This window comes from Lithobates pipiens, unplaced genomic scaffold (genome assembly GCF_037356315.1).
Source record: "Lithobates pipiens isolate NorthernLeopardFrog02 unplaced genomic scaffold, aLitPip1_a1.2 Scaffold_23, whole genome shotgun sequence".
NCBI classification, from domain to species: Eukaryota; Metazoa; Chordata; class Amphibia; order Anura; family Ranidae; genus Lithobates; species Lithobates pipiens.
In genome coordinates, this window is record NW_027507785.1 from 57,825,200 (window position 1) to 57,842,331 (window position 17,132).

The 17,132-nt window shown below is 43.1% G+C and overlaps 1 protein-coding gene across 1 annotated transcript in view; it reads left to right on the forward strand.

Moving 5' to 3' along the window:
• NCKIPSD (NCK interacting protein with SH3 domain) overlaps positions 1–17,132 on the forward strand; it is a 131,841-nt gene that overhangs the window by 85,045 nt on the left and 29,664 nt on the right. Inside the window, exons 6-8 of the mRNA XM_077451690.1 lie at positions 5,030–5,200; positions 8,884–8,970; positions 11,211–11,349. Coding sequence (XP_077307816.1) covers positions 5,030–5,200; positions 8,884–8,970; positions 11,211–11,349 — 397 coding nt within the window. The remainder of the gene's footprint in view (positions 1–5,029; positions 5,201–8,883; positions 8,971–11,210; positions 11,350–17,132) is intronic.

The window sequence follows — 17,132 nt, forward strand, 5'->3', positions numbered from 1 at the left end:
ACTGAAGTCGGATCGCCATCTTGACTGATCCGACTTTGGCATGTGACTGGTGCTCTGATGATCTTGAAGGGAAACTCCATGACAATTTTTTAAGTAATTTATTAAGCAGCTCGGGCGTCTCTTCCGACTTCTTCTCCCCTCCTCTGGATCTTCTGCCTCCTCTGCTTATGTCTTCTCCCTCTGCCGGTTCTTCTCCTCTCTCCGGCTCTTCTCTGCTCTCTCTAGGTTTCTTCTCCCTCTGTCCGCTGTCTTCTGCTGGGTCTTCTTGCTCTTTTTCTCGCTATTTTGCCCAGTCTTCCCCGCTGTCTTCTTCTCCTTCTGTTCTTCTGATGTTGATTTGACGCTCTCTCCCGCTCTAATGCCAGGTGCACGGTGTGCCACTACTTATATTGCCATGGGGTGGGGTCACCGGAGGCCTGCCCCATCTAAACAAACTGTGATGTTTTAAAATGCTCAAATTTTGACCACACGGGGCTAAGCAACGGAATCACCTTAAAGGAATTGTAAAGGTGGCAGTTTTTTTTAATTTTTAATTTTTTTTAATCTTCATGCATTCAAAACCTGTGTGTAGCACCCTCCAATTACCTACCTGAGCCCCTTCTCTTTCCAGCAATGACCACAATCCCCTCAGCCATCCAATATACTTCTCCTGATTGGCTGAGAGAGAGCAGCAGTGTCATTGGCTATCAAAGTCAGTTAGCCAATTGGATTGGGGTGGGGGGGGGCAGGTTGGGTCTCCGTGTCTGAATGCATACACAGAGCTCTGACTTGGCCTGGGTGCCCCCTGTAGTAAGCTGCTGGCTGAGGGACAAAGGAAGGAGGGTCTAAAAGGAGCAAAGAGGGACCAGGGAAGAGCAGGATCTTGGCTGCTCTGCAAAACCAACTGCAGAGAGCAGGGAAGTATAACATGTTTTTTATTTAAAAAGAAAAAAAACAAGCCTTTACAATCCCTTTAACCCACGGTGGTGCACGAAAACAAAACTCCTGTTAAGTAAACACAAAAGTGCATTTGAAAAACGCACACGAAAAAGTGCACTTAAAGGTGTGTCTCTAGTCCACCTCCCAAAGAATTAGGATCTTCCATGACCCCTGGGGCATAAGGCTTGGCACACTCGTGGCCCACCTAGCCAAAAGGCCTGGCATACCACTCTCCATGGTCAGCCGAAGCTGACCAACGAGTATTAGGTGGGGGGCTCTTCCAAACAGAGACCCCCTGCTTCAGGGGAGAAAGGAACCTAATGGCCGCACATCCTCTGTCTAGTCTTCAGGGTAGACCTGAATGCCCGCACCTTACATCAAAGTGAAAAGAAACGATCAAAAGTGCAAATGACACACACTTGGAGAGAAAAAAAAAATCAAAGCGCCAGTGCATTGGCTAGGTTTTGCAGTCTGGCAACAAAAATTGCCCTGAACTTAGCCTAAGGGCATTGTACTGGAAAAGCAACAGGTATCGTGGCCATGTGCCCATTCTCAGCATGGGTTTCCCAGGCCTAAGTGATACTAAGAGCATCCCTGGGGCAACCAACTTGCAGGGGACACTGATACCCTGGGCTCTCTTCCTTCCCAGCCCATAACCAGACCCCAGGTAACCTCATTAAAATCAGAAGGCGCTGGATCCCTTGGAACCTTCCATGATAGGGACGTATTACTGGCCCACAGCTAATGTGCTGAATGCTACAAATTTATTAACACATCGGGAAGGTTCCTCAGGGCCCCCATCATACCAGCAGAGATACTATACAGCCAGCCATTTCCACCAAAGGGCCAGAATGACAGCAGAGCACCCCTACTGGACACTGCTTCCCCAAAAGCATATGCTTACTATGCTGCTTTTGCTCTTCCGCTGCTGCATTTAGTCAACTTGCTATAAATTTACAGGGAGACTAAACTGAAAAATTGCAGCAAGTCCAGGGACACCATCTCAACCTTAGCCAAGTCACCAAATTGGAGCTCAATGACTTCCTTTGAATGATAAACGTGGCACATGTAACTGCAAAATAAGGCCACCATTTCTGATGTGTGTGTGTATGTATATGTGTGTATGTATGCATATGTATATATATATATATATATATATATATATATATATATATATATATATATATATATAATGTATGTGTGTGTGTGTGTGTGTGTATATATATATATATATATATATATATATATATATATATATATATATATATATATATATATATATATATATATATATATATATATATATATATATATACTTAACTGGTTCTCCTAAAGAAACCTTTATTGATTGTTCTCACTTTTAGTACAATTGCAGTTCTCCTGCATAGCATTAGTAGATTACTGGCTGATTTCCATGGTTTCCTAAAACTGATTTTTAATATCGTACAGGAAGATTATCCAAGAGCTGTGTATTGTATTGCCAGATGCCCCAATCCTCTTGTGCATGGCGCAATTTTATTGGATCTGGGCCGTGGGTAGCTGCCGTGAGGCATAATCGCCCCCCTCTGCCAATCCATATCCTCTTATGAATAAGTCAGAAACTAGGAGTTCAGGCAAGGTAACAAAGGAAATAGGTGTGTTAGAATTTGCTCTGTAGGTCTTTTAATGTTAAAACATTTTAAAGAAAAAAAAGAAAAGCTGATGGTGGACTTATGCCATAATGTGCAGCTGTGCAATAAGGTACACTTACCAGTGTGCCATCCCTCCTTCAGCAATGATGGGTCCAGCTTCTAGTTGTCACTGCATATGATGCCAGTGCTATCTCCTCTGCCACTTCTTCTCCCAGGTCCCGCAATGCTCCCTCTTAGCTGTTGTATGGCCACTGACTATGTAACTTCTGTGAATACAGCATTCTTCTGACCCCCCAAAGGCATGTGGGACCCTCAGGGTCTAGTCCTCAGCAATAATAAATAAATGTGTATAGATGGGCACCAGTCACTTTTAGATGCAAGAAATGGAGTAGGACTTTCACGCAGCATTCTTGGGAAAGAGGGTTGGGGCACAGGACACCCATGAACTAGGCAGACTCCAGATGAGGGGCAAAAGTGCTTAGTCTTTACGGATACGTTTAAGCCGAAAATAGTAGATGTGGTATAGAAGCAAGGGACTTGTAGAGGGAATACTAAACCAGCCTTAAACTATAGGAAGTACCAGCCTGGTATAGAGACAAAAGAAAATGGTGTAAAAGTGGGACTTTAAATGGTGGTTCTCATGGATATGTCAAACTGTATCACACAGATATGTATAATATACAAGATTTTTATTCATGCAAAACATCACATCAAAAAGGTAAGGGCACGTTTAAGCCCACGTATAAAAAAAAAGACGTGGCATATTGTGTATTGCACAGGATCTGCCTACAAGTTTTTTGCAGCATAAGCCACTTCTTTTGGGCTTCATTGTCGGTGTCTGATTCAAAACCTCTACTATGCATAAGCAAGACCACATTAGTAACTATACAAAATAAAAAATCTGTATGTCTGTATTTATCATATATAAATATTTATACAGTTGAGCTCTTAAGTTTACATACCCTGGCAGAATTTGATTTATTTGCCATTTTTCAGAGAATATGAATGATAAAACAAAAACGTTTCTTTCACTCATGGTTGGTGTTTGGCTGAAGCCATTTATTATTAATCAACTGTGTTTACTCTTTTTAAATCCTAATGGCAACAGAAACTGCCCAAATGACTCTGTTTAAAAGTTTACATACCCCAGTGATTTTGGCCTGATAACATGCACACAAGTTGACATAAGGGGGTTTGAATGGCTATTAAAGGTAACCATCCTCACCTGTTATCTGTTTGCTTGTAATTAGTGTGTGTGTATAAAAGGTCAATGCATTTCTAGACTCCTGACAGACCCTTACATCTTTCATCCAGTGCTGCACTGACGTTTCTGGATTCTGAGTCATGGGGAAAGCAAAAGAATTGTCAAAAGGATCAGCCAGGAAGCTGCACATGGGACGTACTTGGACATTCCAACATGACTGATCCAAAACACAAGGCCAAGTCCACCTGTCATTGGCTACAGCAGAATAAAGTGAAGGTTCTGGAGTGGCCATCTCAGTCTCCTGACCTATCATTGATCCTCTCCGGGGAGATCTCAGATGTGCCGTTCAAGAATTTACAGGAACTGGAAGCTTTTTACCAAGAGGAATGGGCAGCTTTACCATCTGAGAAGATGAAGAGCCTCATCCACAAATACCACAAAAGACTTCAAGCTGTCATTGATGTTAAAGTGATACATACACAGTATTAAGAACTGGGGTATTTAAATGTTTGATCAGGGTCATTTGGGTAGTTGCTGTTGCCATTATGATTTAAAAAAGAGAAAACACAGTTTAATCGGCCAAACACTAACCATGAGTGAAAGAAAGTGTTTGTGTTATTCATATTCTATGAAAAATGGCCAAGAAATCATAAATTCTGCCATGGTATGTAAACTTATGAGCACAACTGTGTGTGTGTGTGTGTGTGTGTGTGTGTGTGTGTGTGTGTACTCACACACTATCTCACAAAAGTGAGTACACCCCTCACATTTTTGTAAATATTTTCTTCTTTCTTTTCATGTGACAACACTGAAGAAATGACACTTGTCTACAATGTAAAGTAGTGAGTGTACAGCTTGTATAACAGTGTACATTTGCTGTCCCCTCAAATTAACACATGCAGCCATTAATGTCGCAAACAAATTCATCGAATTGATATCAAAGAAAATAAAAGGTAAACAGATGCCAAGACTAAAAAGGCCCACTACTTGACCTGGACCCCACGTCCCTAAACACTACCTGCTACCCGACTCCATGTCATTGCTCCAGCGAAGTCTCCATCTCCAGCACTGCTCCCTGCTGGGACAGAGCAAGGGCTTGGGTTACTGGCTCTGTGTGTCTATGGAGGCACACAGCGCGCGCTCAGGAGCGCACACACACCTTTTTAGTATCACTTGAAGCTTCTCATTTTATCCTTCCTTCTTTTTTTTTTTTTTTTTTTTTTTTTTTTTTTTAACCTTTTTATGAATGCCTAAATAAATCTTTTGTGGTTGACAGGATTCCAGGTCTGGATTACCATCTGGGCAGATCTGCCATGATGAGCAGCGTTTGGAGGTTATCTTTACAGACCTGGCCCGGCACAAAGATGACGCACAGCAGCGGAGCTGGGCTCTGTACGAAGATGAGAATGTCATCCTTTGCTATTTGGAGGAGCTTCTGGTCATTTTGGTGGGTATCTAACGGTTTCAAGTCCCTATCATGGTGCAAATTAAAATCACGTGTCCAGCTGTAGTCATTGTTGCTCCCATCACCTGTACATTTGAGAAAGGTGTGGGAATTTCACATTATCACTGCACCACATAAAAAAAACACAAGTGGTTGAAAGCTGAAGTTTAACCACTTCCATACCGGGCCTATTCTCTACTTCTCTCCTACATGTAAAAATCATCACTTTTTTTGCTAGAAAATTACTCAGAACCCCCAAACATTATGTATTTTTTTTTATTTTATTTATTTTTTTAGCAGCAACCCTAGGGAATAAAATGGCAGTCATTTCAACTTTTTATCTCGCACGGTATTTGCATAATAATATTTCGAACGTTTTAGGAAAAAAAAACTGTTTCATGAATTAAAAAATAATAAAACAGTAAAGTTAGCCCAATTTTTTTTTTTTTTGTATAATGTGAAAGTTGATGTTACGCCGAGTAAATAGATACCTAACACGTCACCCTTTTAAATTTTTACAGGTTACCAGTTTAGTTACAGAGGAGGTCTAGTGCTAGAATTGTTGCATATGCTCTAACACACTCGGCGATACCTCACATGTGTGGTTTGAACTGCGTTTACATATGTGGGTGGGACTTGGGTGTGTGTTTGCTTCTCAGCGCAAGCTACCGGGACAGAAGCGTTTAAAAAATTTTTTTTTATTATTTTCTATTTTTTTATTTTACGGAATAGTTTATATTTTTACACTTTAAAAAAAAAAATGTAATCGCTTTTATTCCTATTTCAAGGAATTTAAACATTTCTTGTAATAGGAATCTATTGTGCCAGGTCCTCTTTATGGAGAGATGCGGGGTCAATAAGGCCCCACATCTCTCCTCCAGGCTGGAAAGCATGAGATCGAGAAAAAAAATTCCCTGATTTCATGCTGACAGCCGCGATCGTGGCTTTGTTTACATCTGGGAACCCGTGTATGACGTCATAACGTCGCGCACAGGCCTCCAACGGTCATAGAGATGACTGGTGACCATCTGGTCACCGGAAATCTCTGCCGGCCGAATCTTTCTCCGGGCCCCCGATGGCACGGGAGAGCCTGGAGAAGCATAGGGTGGCAGTGGGGGGGGAACGACGTTGCCTATAAAAACAATCAAGCGACGGCTACTGCTATGATCATTCTTATCGTGCACAGAATCGTCGGCTGGAAAGAATGATATCTGAATGATACATGTAGCTACAGGCATCATTCAGATATCCCTGCACAAATTCAAGGATGTCATATGACTATGTGTGGTAGGGAAGTGGTAAACATTTCTTGGGAGATATAGCACTGGAGACATAACTTACCAGTAAGGCCTCTTGCATACAGGGCCGTCCAGCTGCAGTCTGTCCCTTCTGACATTTTAGTGCGCATAGGAGGGACAGGTGCAACAGACAGCCTGTCAGTCTATGGCAGACTCCGGCTGGGCAGGGCTGAATGCTGTTTGCAAGTGGTACTGGGTTTCAGGGCCCTGTGCACTAGGGGGGCGAGGTTCCAGAATACAGAAGACCTGGACACGACCTGTCACATATGAGTGCATTAAAATGCCGATAGGGATGCACTGCAGCTAAATTGCCCTTGTGCAAGGTGTTTAATGAAGAGTATCCTAGGTGTTGCTGGTTACTGTAAAAAAATGTACCTTCAGTGATTCTGAATCCTCCTCAGAGTCCACTTCTCCATTCATATCGTTCACCTGCCTTTCTTCCATTCATAGAATGCATTCTGTGAAAATACAAATAATTTTGTGAATAGAGGAGACGGGTGTAAGGATAGGTGACAGTCTTTGATTGGGCCATGTCTTGCAGCTTACATGTCCTTAAGGCGGTCACCAAATTTAATTTTTTTCTTTCTTTTAGGCCAAGTACATTTTCTGCAAATACAGCTTAAAGAGGAAGTAAACCCTGATGGGTTTACTTCCTCTTTCATTCCCTTCAAAGGTAAAACATAATGGACTACTGTGCATCGCATACTACCCCATTATGTGTCACTTACCTGACACAGGAGCCAGCAAAGTCACCGTTGACCCCCTGTAGTCCAGCGTATCCATCTTCTCGGTGGGGTCTCGCAGCTCCGCTGCTGTCATTCGGCGAAGCCACGATGACGTCACTCCCACGCATGCGCACGGGAGCCGCCACGCGCAGCATCTTCGTCATTGACGATGCCGCGCTCAGTGCGCCTGTGCACCGCTGTCTACGGCTCATGCGCCATAGACAGTGGTGCCTGTCTTCGGGCAAATATCTCCTAAACCGTGTAGGTTTAGGAGATATTTCTTGGACCTACAGGTAAGCCTTAATCTAGGCTTACCTTTAGGTCAAAGTGGTTTGTAAGGGTTTACAATCACTTTAATAGCTATTGACCCTGCTAAAAAGGCCCTTGTCACTCTTTGTGAGCTGAAATGAAATCTCAAACCGTTTTAGTCATTTTGGTAGGTTTTTCTGAACCTACAAAGCAACGCTCCTCTATGTAATGGAGATGAGGAAAGGGGTGGTGGTTAAAGTTCAAATCAGGAACACATCCCAGGGTGACAATGCTTCCCCTCCATAGGGAGTGAATGTTGTCACCCTTGAACAGGAAGTGTGCCGCCAGATAAAAAATAAATGGGGGGCAAAACCTGCAAAAAAAAAACTGATGAAGCCACCACATTTAAGGACTGGAAAGCAGCAATATGTTTCATTTTTCATTTTGGGTTTAGACTTCACCTTCATGCTCCTGTACTAAACCAAGGGGGATAGCATGATTGATCCGAGCTGTCAGACCTTCATTTCACCAAGGAAATAGATGTACTTGGGGTGTAGACATGTGCGGTTCGTTTTGAAATTTGGACACATTTTTCATTATTCGGATGTATCTGAAGTTCCAAAATACAATAGTAACGAATTACAATAAATCCAAATTTAATTAATCAAAATTTCAGGCAAAATTTTGAATAGTTTTCGAATAGAATTGGTATTTCCAAAGAGAATTAAAATACAATAGAAAATAAAGGAATAGACTAGAACATAATATAATAGAGTGAAACAGAATAGGAAATAAAAGAATAGGGAAAAAAAGGGACAGAATAGAAAATAAAAAGTGTTAAACAAAATAAAATAACCTGAAAATTCAGTAGAATAGAAAATAAAGGAATAAAATGGAATATAAATATTTTCTTAAATTCTAATAGAATAAATTAGAATTCAAATAGAAAAGAAAAGAATAGAATAAAATGGAAAGACTAGTCACTAGAACAATTGAACTTTTTTCGAATTTCGAATAGAATAAATTTGACTTTCAAGTAGAAAATTAGAAAAGACAAGAAGAAAAAAACAATAGAATAGATTGGAATAGAACAAATATAACGATCTTCCAAAATTCAAATTTCAAATAGAATAAAATTGATTTTAAATGGAATTCTATTTGAATTTGAATAAACAAAATAAGTTCTGAAAACAAATTAAATACATTTAACTAAACAAATTTATGTAAATAACAGATCGAAACAAAACCTTTTTTTTTTTGTTCTGCACATGTCTATTGGTGGGCATATCTGTGTTTAGTGCAAACCTTCTCAAAGGGATGGGGACCAAAAATTGTTACCTTTCCTGGGGCCCCAATTTGCCCCATAATCTGTCTTCATTCACAAGCAGTAAATTAGCTGCCCTTCTCTTTTCAGACCGACGCAGACCCCGAAGTGTGTAAGAAGATGTGCAAGAGGAACCAGGCTGAGGCTGTTCAGTCTCTGGTGTCCTATTATCAGATGGTGAGTGGAGTCTCCCGTGATTCCTGGCACAGAGTAAGGCAAGTTTACCGGAGTGTAGAGAGCAGAGGAAAGCATCTGGCAGCCCGCAAACAAAGCAATATTTCCTGGCAGCATTTCGTTTTATTTCACTTTTTTTATTTTTTCCTGAATCCCCTCGTGGTCTTGTTGAGTTTGTCCTTTTCTGCTTTATATACCTAAAAGCCCAATTCCAGCTTTCACCCTTCCCCCTCTCTTCACCCCAACCCCCAGCCCTCCAGATTTTAAAGCGTCCCTGTCACCAGACCAAACATTTTCACAGCAATCCTCCCATTCTATCCCTATCATCTCCATCTCTATCATCTCCATCTCTGTTATCATCTCGTTTTACTGCCAGATCTCTTTTAGTGGCTTTTTTAAAATAATTTTAGCAGGGGATTTAACTATAGAGGTCGCAATTGCGACCCAGCCCTATACTCCAGGGGGCCCACACGGCTCCCCTATACAGCTGGATAGAAGGGGCGGTGGGGGCGTCGTATAGAGTTACTGACACCCTCTATCTTCCTCCTGCGGCTACTGAAAGCCCGCTTATCCTCCTCTCCTTCCTGCAGGCATTCAGCGGCTGCAGGAGGAAAATGGAGGGGATCAGTTGTTCAATATGCCGTCCCTCCTATCCAGGTTACTTGTCTCTCGGGCCCCTGTGTGCTCCCCTGGTCCCTCCTCATGGCTGCTAATTTCCTTCTTCCCCTCTTCCCCTCACCCACCAGCTTCTGCGGGGGGGGGGGGGTGTCTGCCAGGATGAAAAGTGGGGGAAGGGGCCGGTAAATATATAATTTACCAGCCCCTTCCTTTTCTGAATGGACACAGTGAGTGATCGGTACCGTAAACAGTGTTTACTATGCTTCAGTTTGTGAATGAACGGGAAGCTCTGTACAGAGCTGTTCCTGTCCATTCATTTTGTGCAGCTGAGGCACCTTTCCCTGTCTCAAAGGGGAAACATCAGAGGTCTGTTTGGACCCCTGATATTTCACCAAAGCCCCCCAAAGGGGCTTATAAAAGAAAATTGTAAATAAATAAAATGGTAAAAAAAATATATATATAACAAAAATAATAAACTACTGGCACCAGTGGCGGAACTACCAGGGTCACAAAGTTCACATTTGCAACCGGGCCCGCACGTTGCGCCACTGTGGGGTGCCCCAAGACGGCAGGGAGGAAGCCCGCTGCAAAACATGTGGAAGAGTCCCACTGCAGGACCATAACAAAGGGCCCTGGGATCAATGGGAAGGGCCTCAAGCTTAAAGGGAAGAGCCCCAGCCAGGGTTAAAGGGGGTCCTTCATGGTTTCTTGCATCGGGGCCCTGAAGGTTCTAGTTAAGCCCCTGAATTGAGCTGAGATTCAGTTAAAGTCCCCAAACGTGTATATGTTTTCTGAAAGCAGATAATAAAATAGTGCTATTTTTTTTTTTTAAAGATATGTTTATTGAGATTTTACATAAACAATAAAGGTTACAACCCCAACCAAAACCAGACTGTGCCTCCCTAGTCTCACATATAATGTATACATACATGAAAATACAGCTGCAACACTTAGATCTGAGTTATAGCAAGAAAATATAAGGCATAACACATGTACTGGGTCATGGAGTCATGCAGGAGAGAAAAATGTCAGCACCATAGACTAAGTTCCTGAGCTCAAAGGTGCTAAGGCAAGAGGACTAGATGGCCATCTATTCCATAGTTTGTCAAAGGGGAGAGGTCGTTTTCGTAGCTCAAAAGTGAGATTATATAAGGGTAGACTATTATTAATCAATTGAAGCCAGGTGGTTATAGTGGGTTGGGAGGATTCCCTTCCAGCTCAGTTAAATGGTCTTTCTGGCGAAAAAATATAAAATAATCGTTTAATGTGTGTAGAAACAGCTATTTCACCAAAAATACCCAACAAGCTATTTTTTTTTAATGCGAAATAGACAAGCTTTGGGACCCTATATATTCCCCTAGGTGATGTCAGAAGCCCATAAGTGATGTAATGCACGTTACTTCCCACTTATTACTAGGTAGGGGAGATCAACGAACAGGCAATCACAGGTCTCCTTCCCCTTTACAAGGACGTGTCACCAAAAGGGGGGGCGAGAAAATGCCATGATACCAGTATGCTTGATTCCTAGTAGGATGTTTGTGTTTGTGGCTAAGGCTTTATTGGTTCTTTATAGTGATTGTGTTTTTTAACATCTATGCTTTTGTTATATCTCTTCTAAATGACAGGAGCACAGGGTTCCCCTCCGTCTGCTGCTGCTGAAGTGTTTCGGGGCCATGTGCAGTCTGGATGCTTCCATTATATCCTCATTGGTTAACTGTGTCCTTCCTATGGAGCTGGCTCTTGACATGCAGACACATACCCAAGGTAAAGACTTTACTTCACCTATAACTGGAAAATATCACTTGATGGGTGGTTATTGTCTAAAGGGAATGTACACTGGCTTTGTGAACTCTTTGTTCAGGAATGAAAAAAATATATATAATTTTAATTATTTATATGTAAACAATTATTGTCTATGATTATGTATTCCTAAATCCAGCCAGCAGGTAAGCTTTTAGGCCCCTATCCACCTTTCTCAGTTCCTATGTAAATCATGTTAACAGAGGTCAGTAGCTCCAGCTACATTTTATACACACATGTCAATAGTCAGCAGTGACTTAATAATCCACCCCCGTCCTGTGAGTTTTCAATCAGAGAGCGTGTTTGAAAAGAACGTAGTTTGCTGTGCTGTGTCTTTAGCTAACCTATATTGTACTGGTAACCCTTTGTCATGTATTAAAGGAAAAGTACTGCTAAAGCATGTTTGGCTGTACTGCTCCTGTGGATCACAGGAGTCCGGGTTGTTCTGTACTCCTGTGACCCATTTTCAGCAGACAGCGGGCTAAAGCCCACTGACGTCAGAGCTGGTCCTGGCTCAGGCGAGATCGTGACAATGGTGTTGGGATCCACCCACATGCCTGAGCCGGCTGCTCCCGCCCCCCTCCATAGCCCATCGCTCCAGCAAGAGCAGGGCTGCTGACTGACAGTCACAAGCTCTCTGTTCACAGAGCTGTGAGAACCAAGAGATCGGTGGTACTCGATCGCTCGTGTCTCAGTGTTGGAAGCCACCTAGGTAAGTATAAATCTTTAAAAAAAAACTTTTAAATGCTACAATATAAAACAAAAATTGTGTATTTAAAGTGGAACTGAAATGAAGAAGGGAAGGTTGGCTATTTTTTATATGGAAAATCCAGAATTTCTAAAGCAGTACTAAAGGCTTAGCTTTTTTTTAGCTTAATTCGTTGACAGCACTTGACCTACTGTGACTTATCACCATCAGGTCCTCCACAATCTGCATCATTCCCCCAACTTCTGGGTTATAGAGGAGACAGTGAAAGTAGGCTTGCCGGTCACGGTCTTTGAATGGAAACACACAGCCTGAGCCGGGAGCGCACACGCACCGGTGTCGTCTGGGTGGCCGGTTAACTAAAGAAAACACCCACAAACAGGGAGGCAGGGTGTAGCAGTTTCCAGAAAGCAAACAATTACATATTCTCAAGTCAAATGGGAAAAAAAAAAAGAATTTAGTGTCACTTTGTGCCAAAACAGTACCCAATCTTCCATTTTGGCTAGAATACGATTAGAATAATGGCAATGCACTTTCTGTGACTTAAGCCAGCCTCAGCTGTATATCTGCAGTGAAAGATCATCTAGGACGTGGGTGTCAAAATGCAATTTCACTGTGGGCCGCATCAGCATTATGATTGCCCTCAAAGAGCTGTTTGTATCTAGAAGACTAGATGTCTAGAGCCCCCATCATCAAAAGTCATTGTGCTGCTGGGGGCAGAGCTGGGAGTCTGGAGGAGGACCACGGGAGGGCTGGAGTCGGCTGCCAGAGTCTGCTGAATACTGTGACCAGGGGAGGTGGAAAGGAGAGGGTGCTGCGGCTGCATAGAGAAGCATAGGATTTTTAGGAGGAGGGGCAGAGACAAACCTCTCAGCGACTGCCTAGAGAAGCATAGGATCTGACAAAGGAGTTCTGTTCTTCTCTCTCCTGCTAACTGCTGGAGAAAATTGGGGATTGGAGATAAGTGGGGTGCCGCCGCTGCAGCAGAGGTTCAAGGGCCACATGAAATGGCCCAGTGGGCTAGATTCACCCCCTGGGCCGTGTTTGACACGTGATCTTTGACCATTCTGCCTCTGACTACTCATCTCCCAGATATGGAGTAAGAAATTGGTGATATCACTGCTGTGCCGCTCACTGTTCTTGTTGGTGAAATAGATGTACACAAAGACCTACAGGCTGACTCCATGGAGAGTTCTTTGCCATGAGGTGCCATGTTGAACTTCCAGTGACCAGTATGAGGGAGTGAGAGCGATGACGCCAAATTTAACACACCTGCTCCCCATTCATACCTGGGACCTTGTAACACTCATGAGTCGCATGACACCGGGGAGGGAAACTGGCTAATTGGGCCCAATTTGAACATTTTCACTTAGGGGTGTACTCACTTTTGCTGCCAGTGACTTGGACATTAATGGCTGTGTGTTGAGTTATTTTTAGGGGACAGCAAATTTACACCGTTATACAAGCTGTACTCACTACTTTACATTGTAGTAAAAATGTTTTCATTGGATATGTTTTATAGCAGAAAGTAAAAAATAGATTTTTTTTTTTTATTAATTTTTATTAATTTTTTTGTTTTTCAAAATTGTCAGTCTTTTTTTGTTTATAGCGGAAAAAATAAAAACCACAGAGGTGATCCCAATACCCCCAAAAGAAAGCTTTTCTTGATTTGTGGGGAAAAAAATGCCATAAAATGTATTTACAGTGTTGCAATTGTCAGGTAAAATACCGCAGTGCCGTATCGTAAAAAAGGGGGCGCCTCTTCTGGAGGTCAAGTGGTTAAACTATAACCTGTGGAAATTGGCATGCTACAAAAATGCTATTGATCCTTCACCTTTATACACCAACCTAACGAACTAAAAAAAATCACGAATATTCTTTCCACTTTATGGGTGTCTTAATGAAGGTGTCTCTGTATATTCTTTCCTTGAATGCAGAAAAACAGAAATACAAAAGCTTTTCGGTATGACAGTGATGTTCCCTAACGAATCAGGATTTGGTAGTGAACTCGCCGGCACGCTTTTTTTTTTTTTTTTTTTTTTTGTAGAGCGAAGCGAGACTCTCAGCCTGGGATTTTTTTTTTTCTAAGTAAAAGGGAAAATATTATAACAGAAATCCAGCTGTGGGAAAGATTTATGGCGATTGAAGTCGTTCTACATGCAGCCCCCTTCTTTGTTCGATTGTGCGGACATTTTGAATAGGGTCGGTTGCCATGACAATTATAGAGTAGCAAAAGTGGTCATATGACCAGGTAATGATCTGCTTTTTTTTGTGCGTGATTGTTTTTCTGCTACCTTTCAGGGGGAATTTTACTGATTGATAGATCGAGGCACGGCTCTACAGCAGTAAAAGCACTTTTTTGTTTTTTTTATATATATATTTTTTTTTTTTCCACTTAAAATTCAAGAAGGCAATTGTAGAAAAAGTGGATTGTGTGATTGTAGAAAGCAATATAATATCTGTCTGTTACATGGAGAGACGTGTGATTGATGGATTAGTGTACATTGGGGGGGGTAAAGACAACAGTGTGCTTCAGTCTTAAGGAAGAACTCTAGATTTAAAAAAAACTATTACAAATAAAAAAGCAGCCTGTGCTGTAGTAGTCACATTCAAACCGGCCCTGTTTCCCCCCCACCCCCACACTCTACTAGACTGTGTTCCTCTTCTAGGTTGAATGATGACCAGCATCGGTCAACCTGCTTCTTGTCGAAATGGAGGTCTGAGCTCCCGTCCACTGTCACTGCCTGGAGAAATACCTTAAATGCTGTTTTACCGCTGTATAAAATTACGTATATCAATAGAAATTGTCTGCAAAAATTTGACAAAATCTGGTCCTCTTGGATAGACTCGTAGGGCTCCCTGTCGTTGGAGGTGTCTCCCCCTGACCCAGATGGGGATTGATGATCCAACGGCGGGGAGCAAGGGACGTGCGTTTGGTGTTTGTTACTTGATCTACGGATGACCCCCTTTCCCTGTCCACCCTCTCCCCCCCTTCCCCCCCACCTCTGTCGGGCCTTTGGCTCACCCTTGCCCCTCTCCTGCATTCCCGACCCCCCCCCCCCCCCCCCGCACTTCCCCTTTTCTGGTAATGTCTCCCTATGCCTCTGGGACCCTGCACTATTTCTTTCCCCCACTCCCCTTACCAAACGCCGTTCAATTTGGCGCAGAAGTTGACTAATTCTATGCACGTTTCTTGCACATGCCCATTATTTGGAGATTTGTATTCTGATTGATGTATGTACATGGATATTGTATTGACGGACTGTACGCTATTGGCTGACCTGTATGTTTGTTTTTTGTTTGAATAAAGTTCACCTTTGTTAAAAAAACAAAACTGCTTCTTGTCGGACCGGCTGTCATGGACACACCCCCTGGACACACTGATCTGAACTCAAAGTACTAAATGGTAAATAGGTGTCTTAATGCAACCTCCGTCGACCCCTGACATCACTAGCTCAGCCAGAAGGCCCATAGAAAAAAGGAATGTGTACTGTACTTTTTTTTTTTTTTTTTTTTTTATTCCCTTCTCACCCAGCCCTAACATCCCTTTGACAGGGTCTTTACACCCGGGGGTGATTGGATGTCCCAGTGGCCACATGATCAGGGACTGTGTGGCAGCTCGGTCACTGTGCTGTCAGTGTGCTCACCCCCCTTCCTGCCCAGGCCAATTTTCAGCTTTCATCGCTGTCAATTGCGCGGTCATGTAACACTATATATGACATTTTTATTTTTTTTATTTTTTTGAGACCTTTTTTGGTGGCATTAAATCACTACTGACTTTTTTTACTTTTTTGCTAAACAACCGAAAAAAAATTCTTCGTTTGCTAATAAGTAATTTTTCTCCTTCACTGTGTGCTGTTGGGTCGGCACTGAGGGGCGCTGTTGGGTCGGCACTGAGGGGCGCTGTTGGGGGGGCACCGATGATTATTGCCCTTATCAGTGTAAACCATGTGCTGACAGGCTTGCCGGTTAATGTCCCTCCTTTCCTCACACACAGAGTAGGAAGAAAAAGCTGCCGATAAACGGCGAGTCTGTTTACATGTGATCACCTGTGATTGGACACAGCTGATCACATAGTAAAGGGCTGCTGTGATTGGCGATCTGGTCACAGAGCACGCCCCAAGGGGCATGCGGGAGGTGGGGGTTCTGGAAGGATGTCAATGGATGCCCTCCCAGAACTGGGCGACTGTGTTGTAGCGGTCTTTTGGTTATAGCGTGGTCGGGGAAGTGGCCTTTTCCACCACACATGTGCATTACGTGAGTGGCAAGCGGGTAAAGCTGGACTCCAGGATAAGCAAATATTGTCAAAATGCATTTATCACACGTGTGCTCCCTTGAATCTTGGTGTGCTTTGTGTAATTCTTCCAGATCTATGCAGGAATAGTGTGATACTTTCCCTCTGTGCTTTGGGTAATAGAGAACGGTCACTGCTGCTTTTTCACCTTGTGCAGGGCGACTGGTCTTGCCTCCGCCCCTTGCTTTCTGCTTGCAGCCTGTAGTGGGTGGAGCCTACTAGGACCCTCCCACAGCTCTGCTCTCTGCACAGGATATGCAAACACGGCTCTGATTTTGAGAACCTCCAATCACGGTGGTTAATCATTGCTAGCTCCACTCCAGGTGCTCAGGTTCAGACGTCCTCCCACTTGTCACGAACACTTGAATAGAAATAAATTGGAAGAACCTGTGTCTTGTTGAATACTGTCCCCTGTCGGATAGTGTCCGCTCCGCTCCGTACTGCGCCAAAGGTCTCTGAAGATGAACGGCGCCTACGCACTTAATAGTACCTTCTGCCCTGAGTCCAGGTTCAAGCCCCACCATCCAAGTGGTCATAGAGTTAGAATAAAAATTTGCAGCGCCCAAAGCGTGGCGAGCGAAGCAAGCCCGCGAGGGGCCCTGCTACTTAGTGCTGTTTTACATCATCTATGTGCACTTGCATGGTGGGGCTTGAACCTGGACTCAGGGCAGAAGGTACTATTAAGTGCGCAGGCGCCGTTCATCTTCGGAGACTTTCGGCATCTCCTTGTCCTCCGTACTGCGCAAG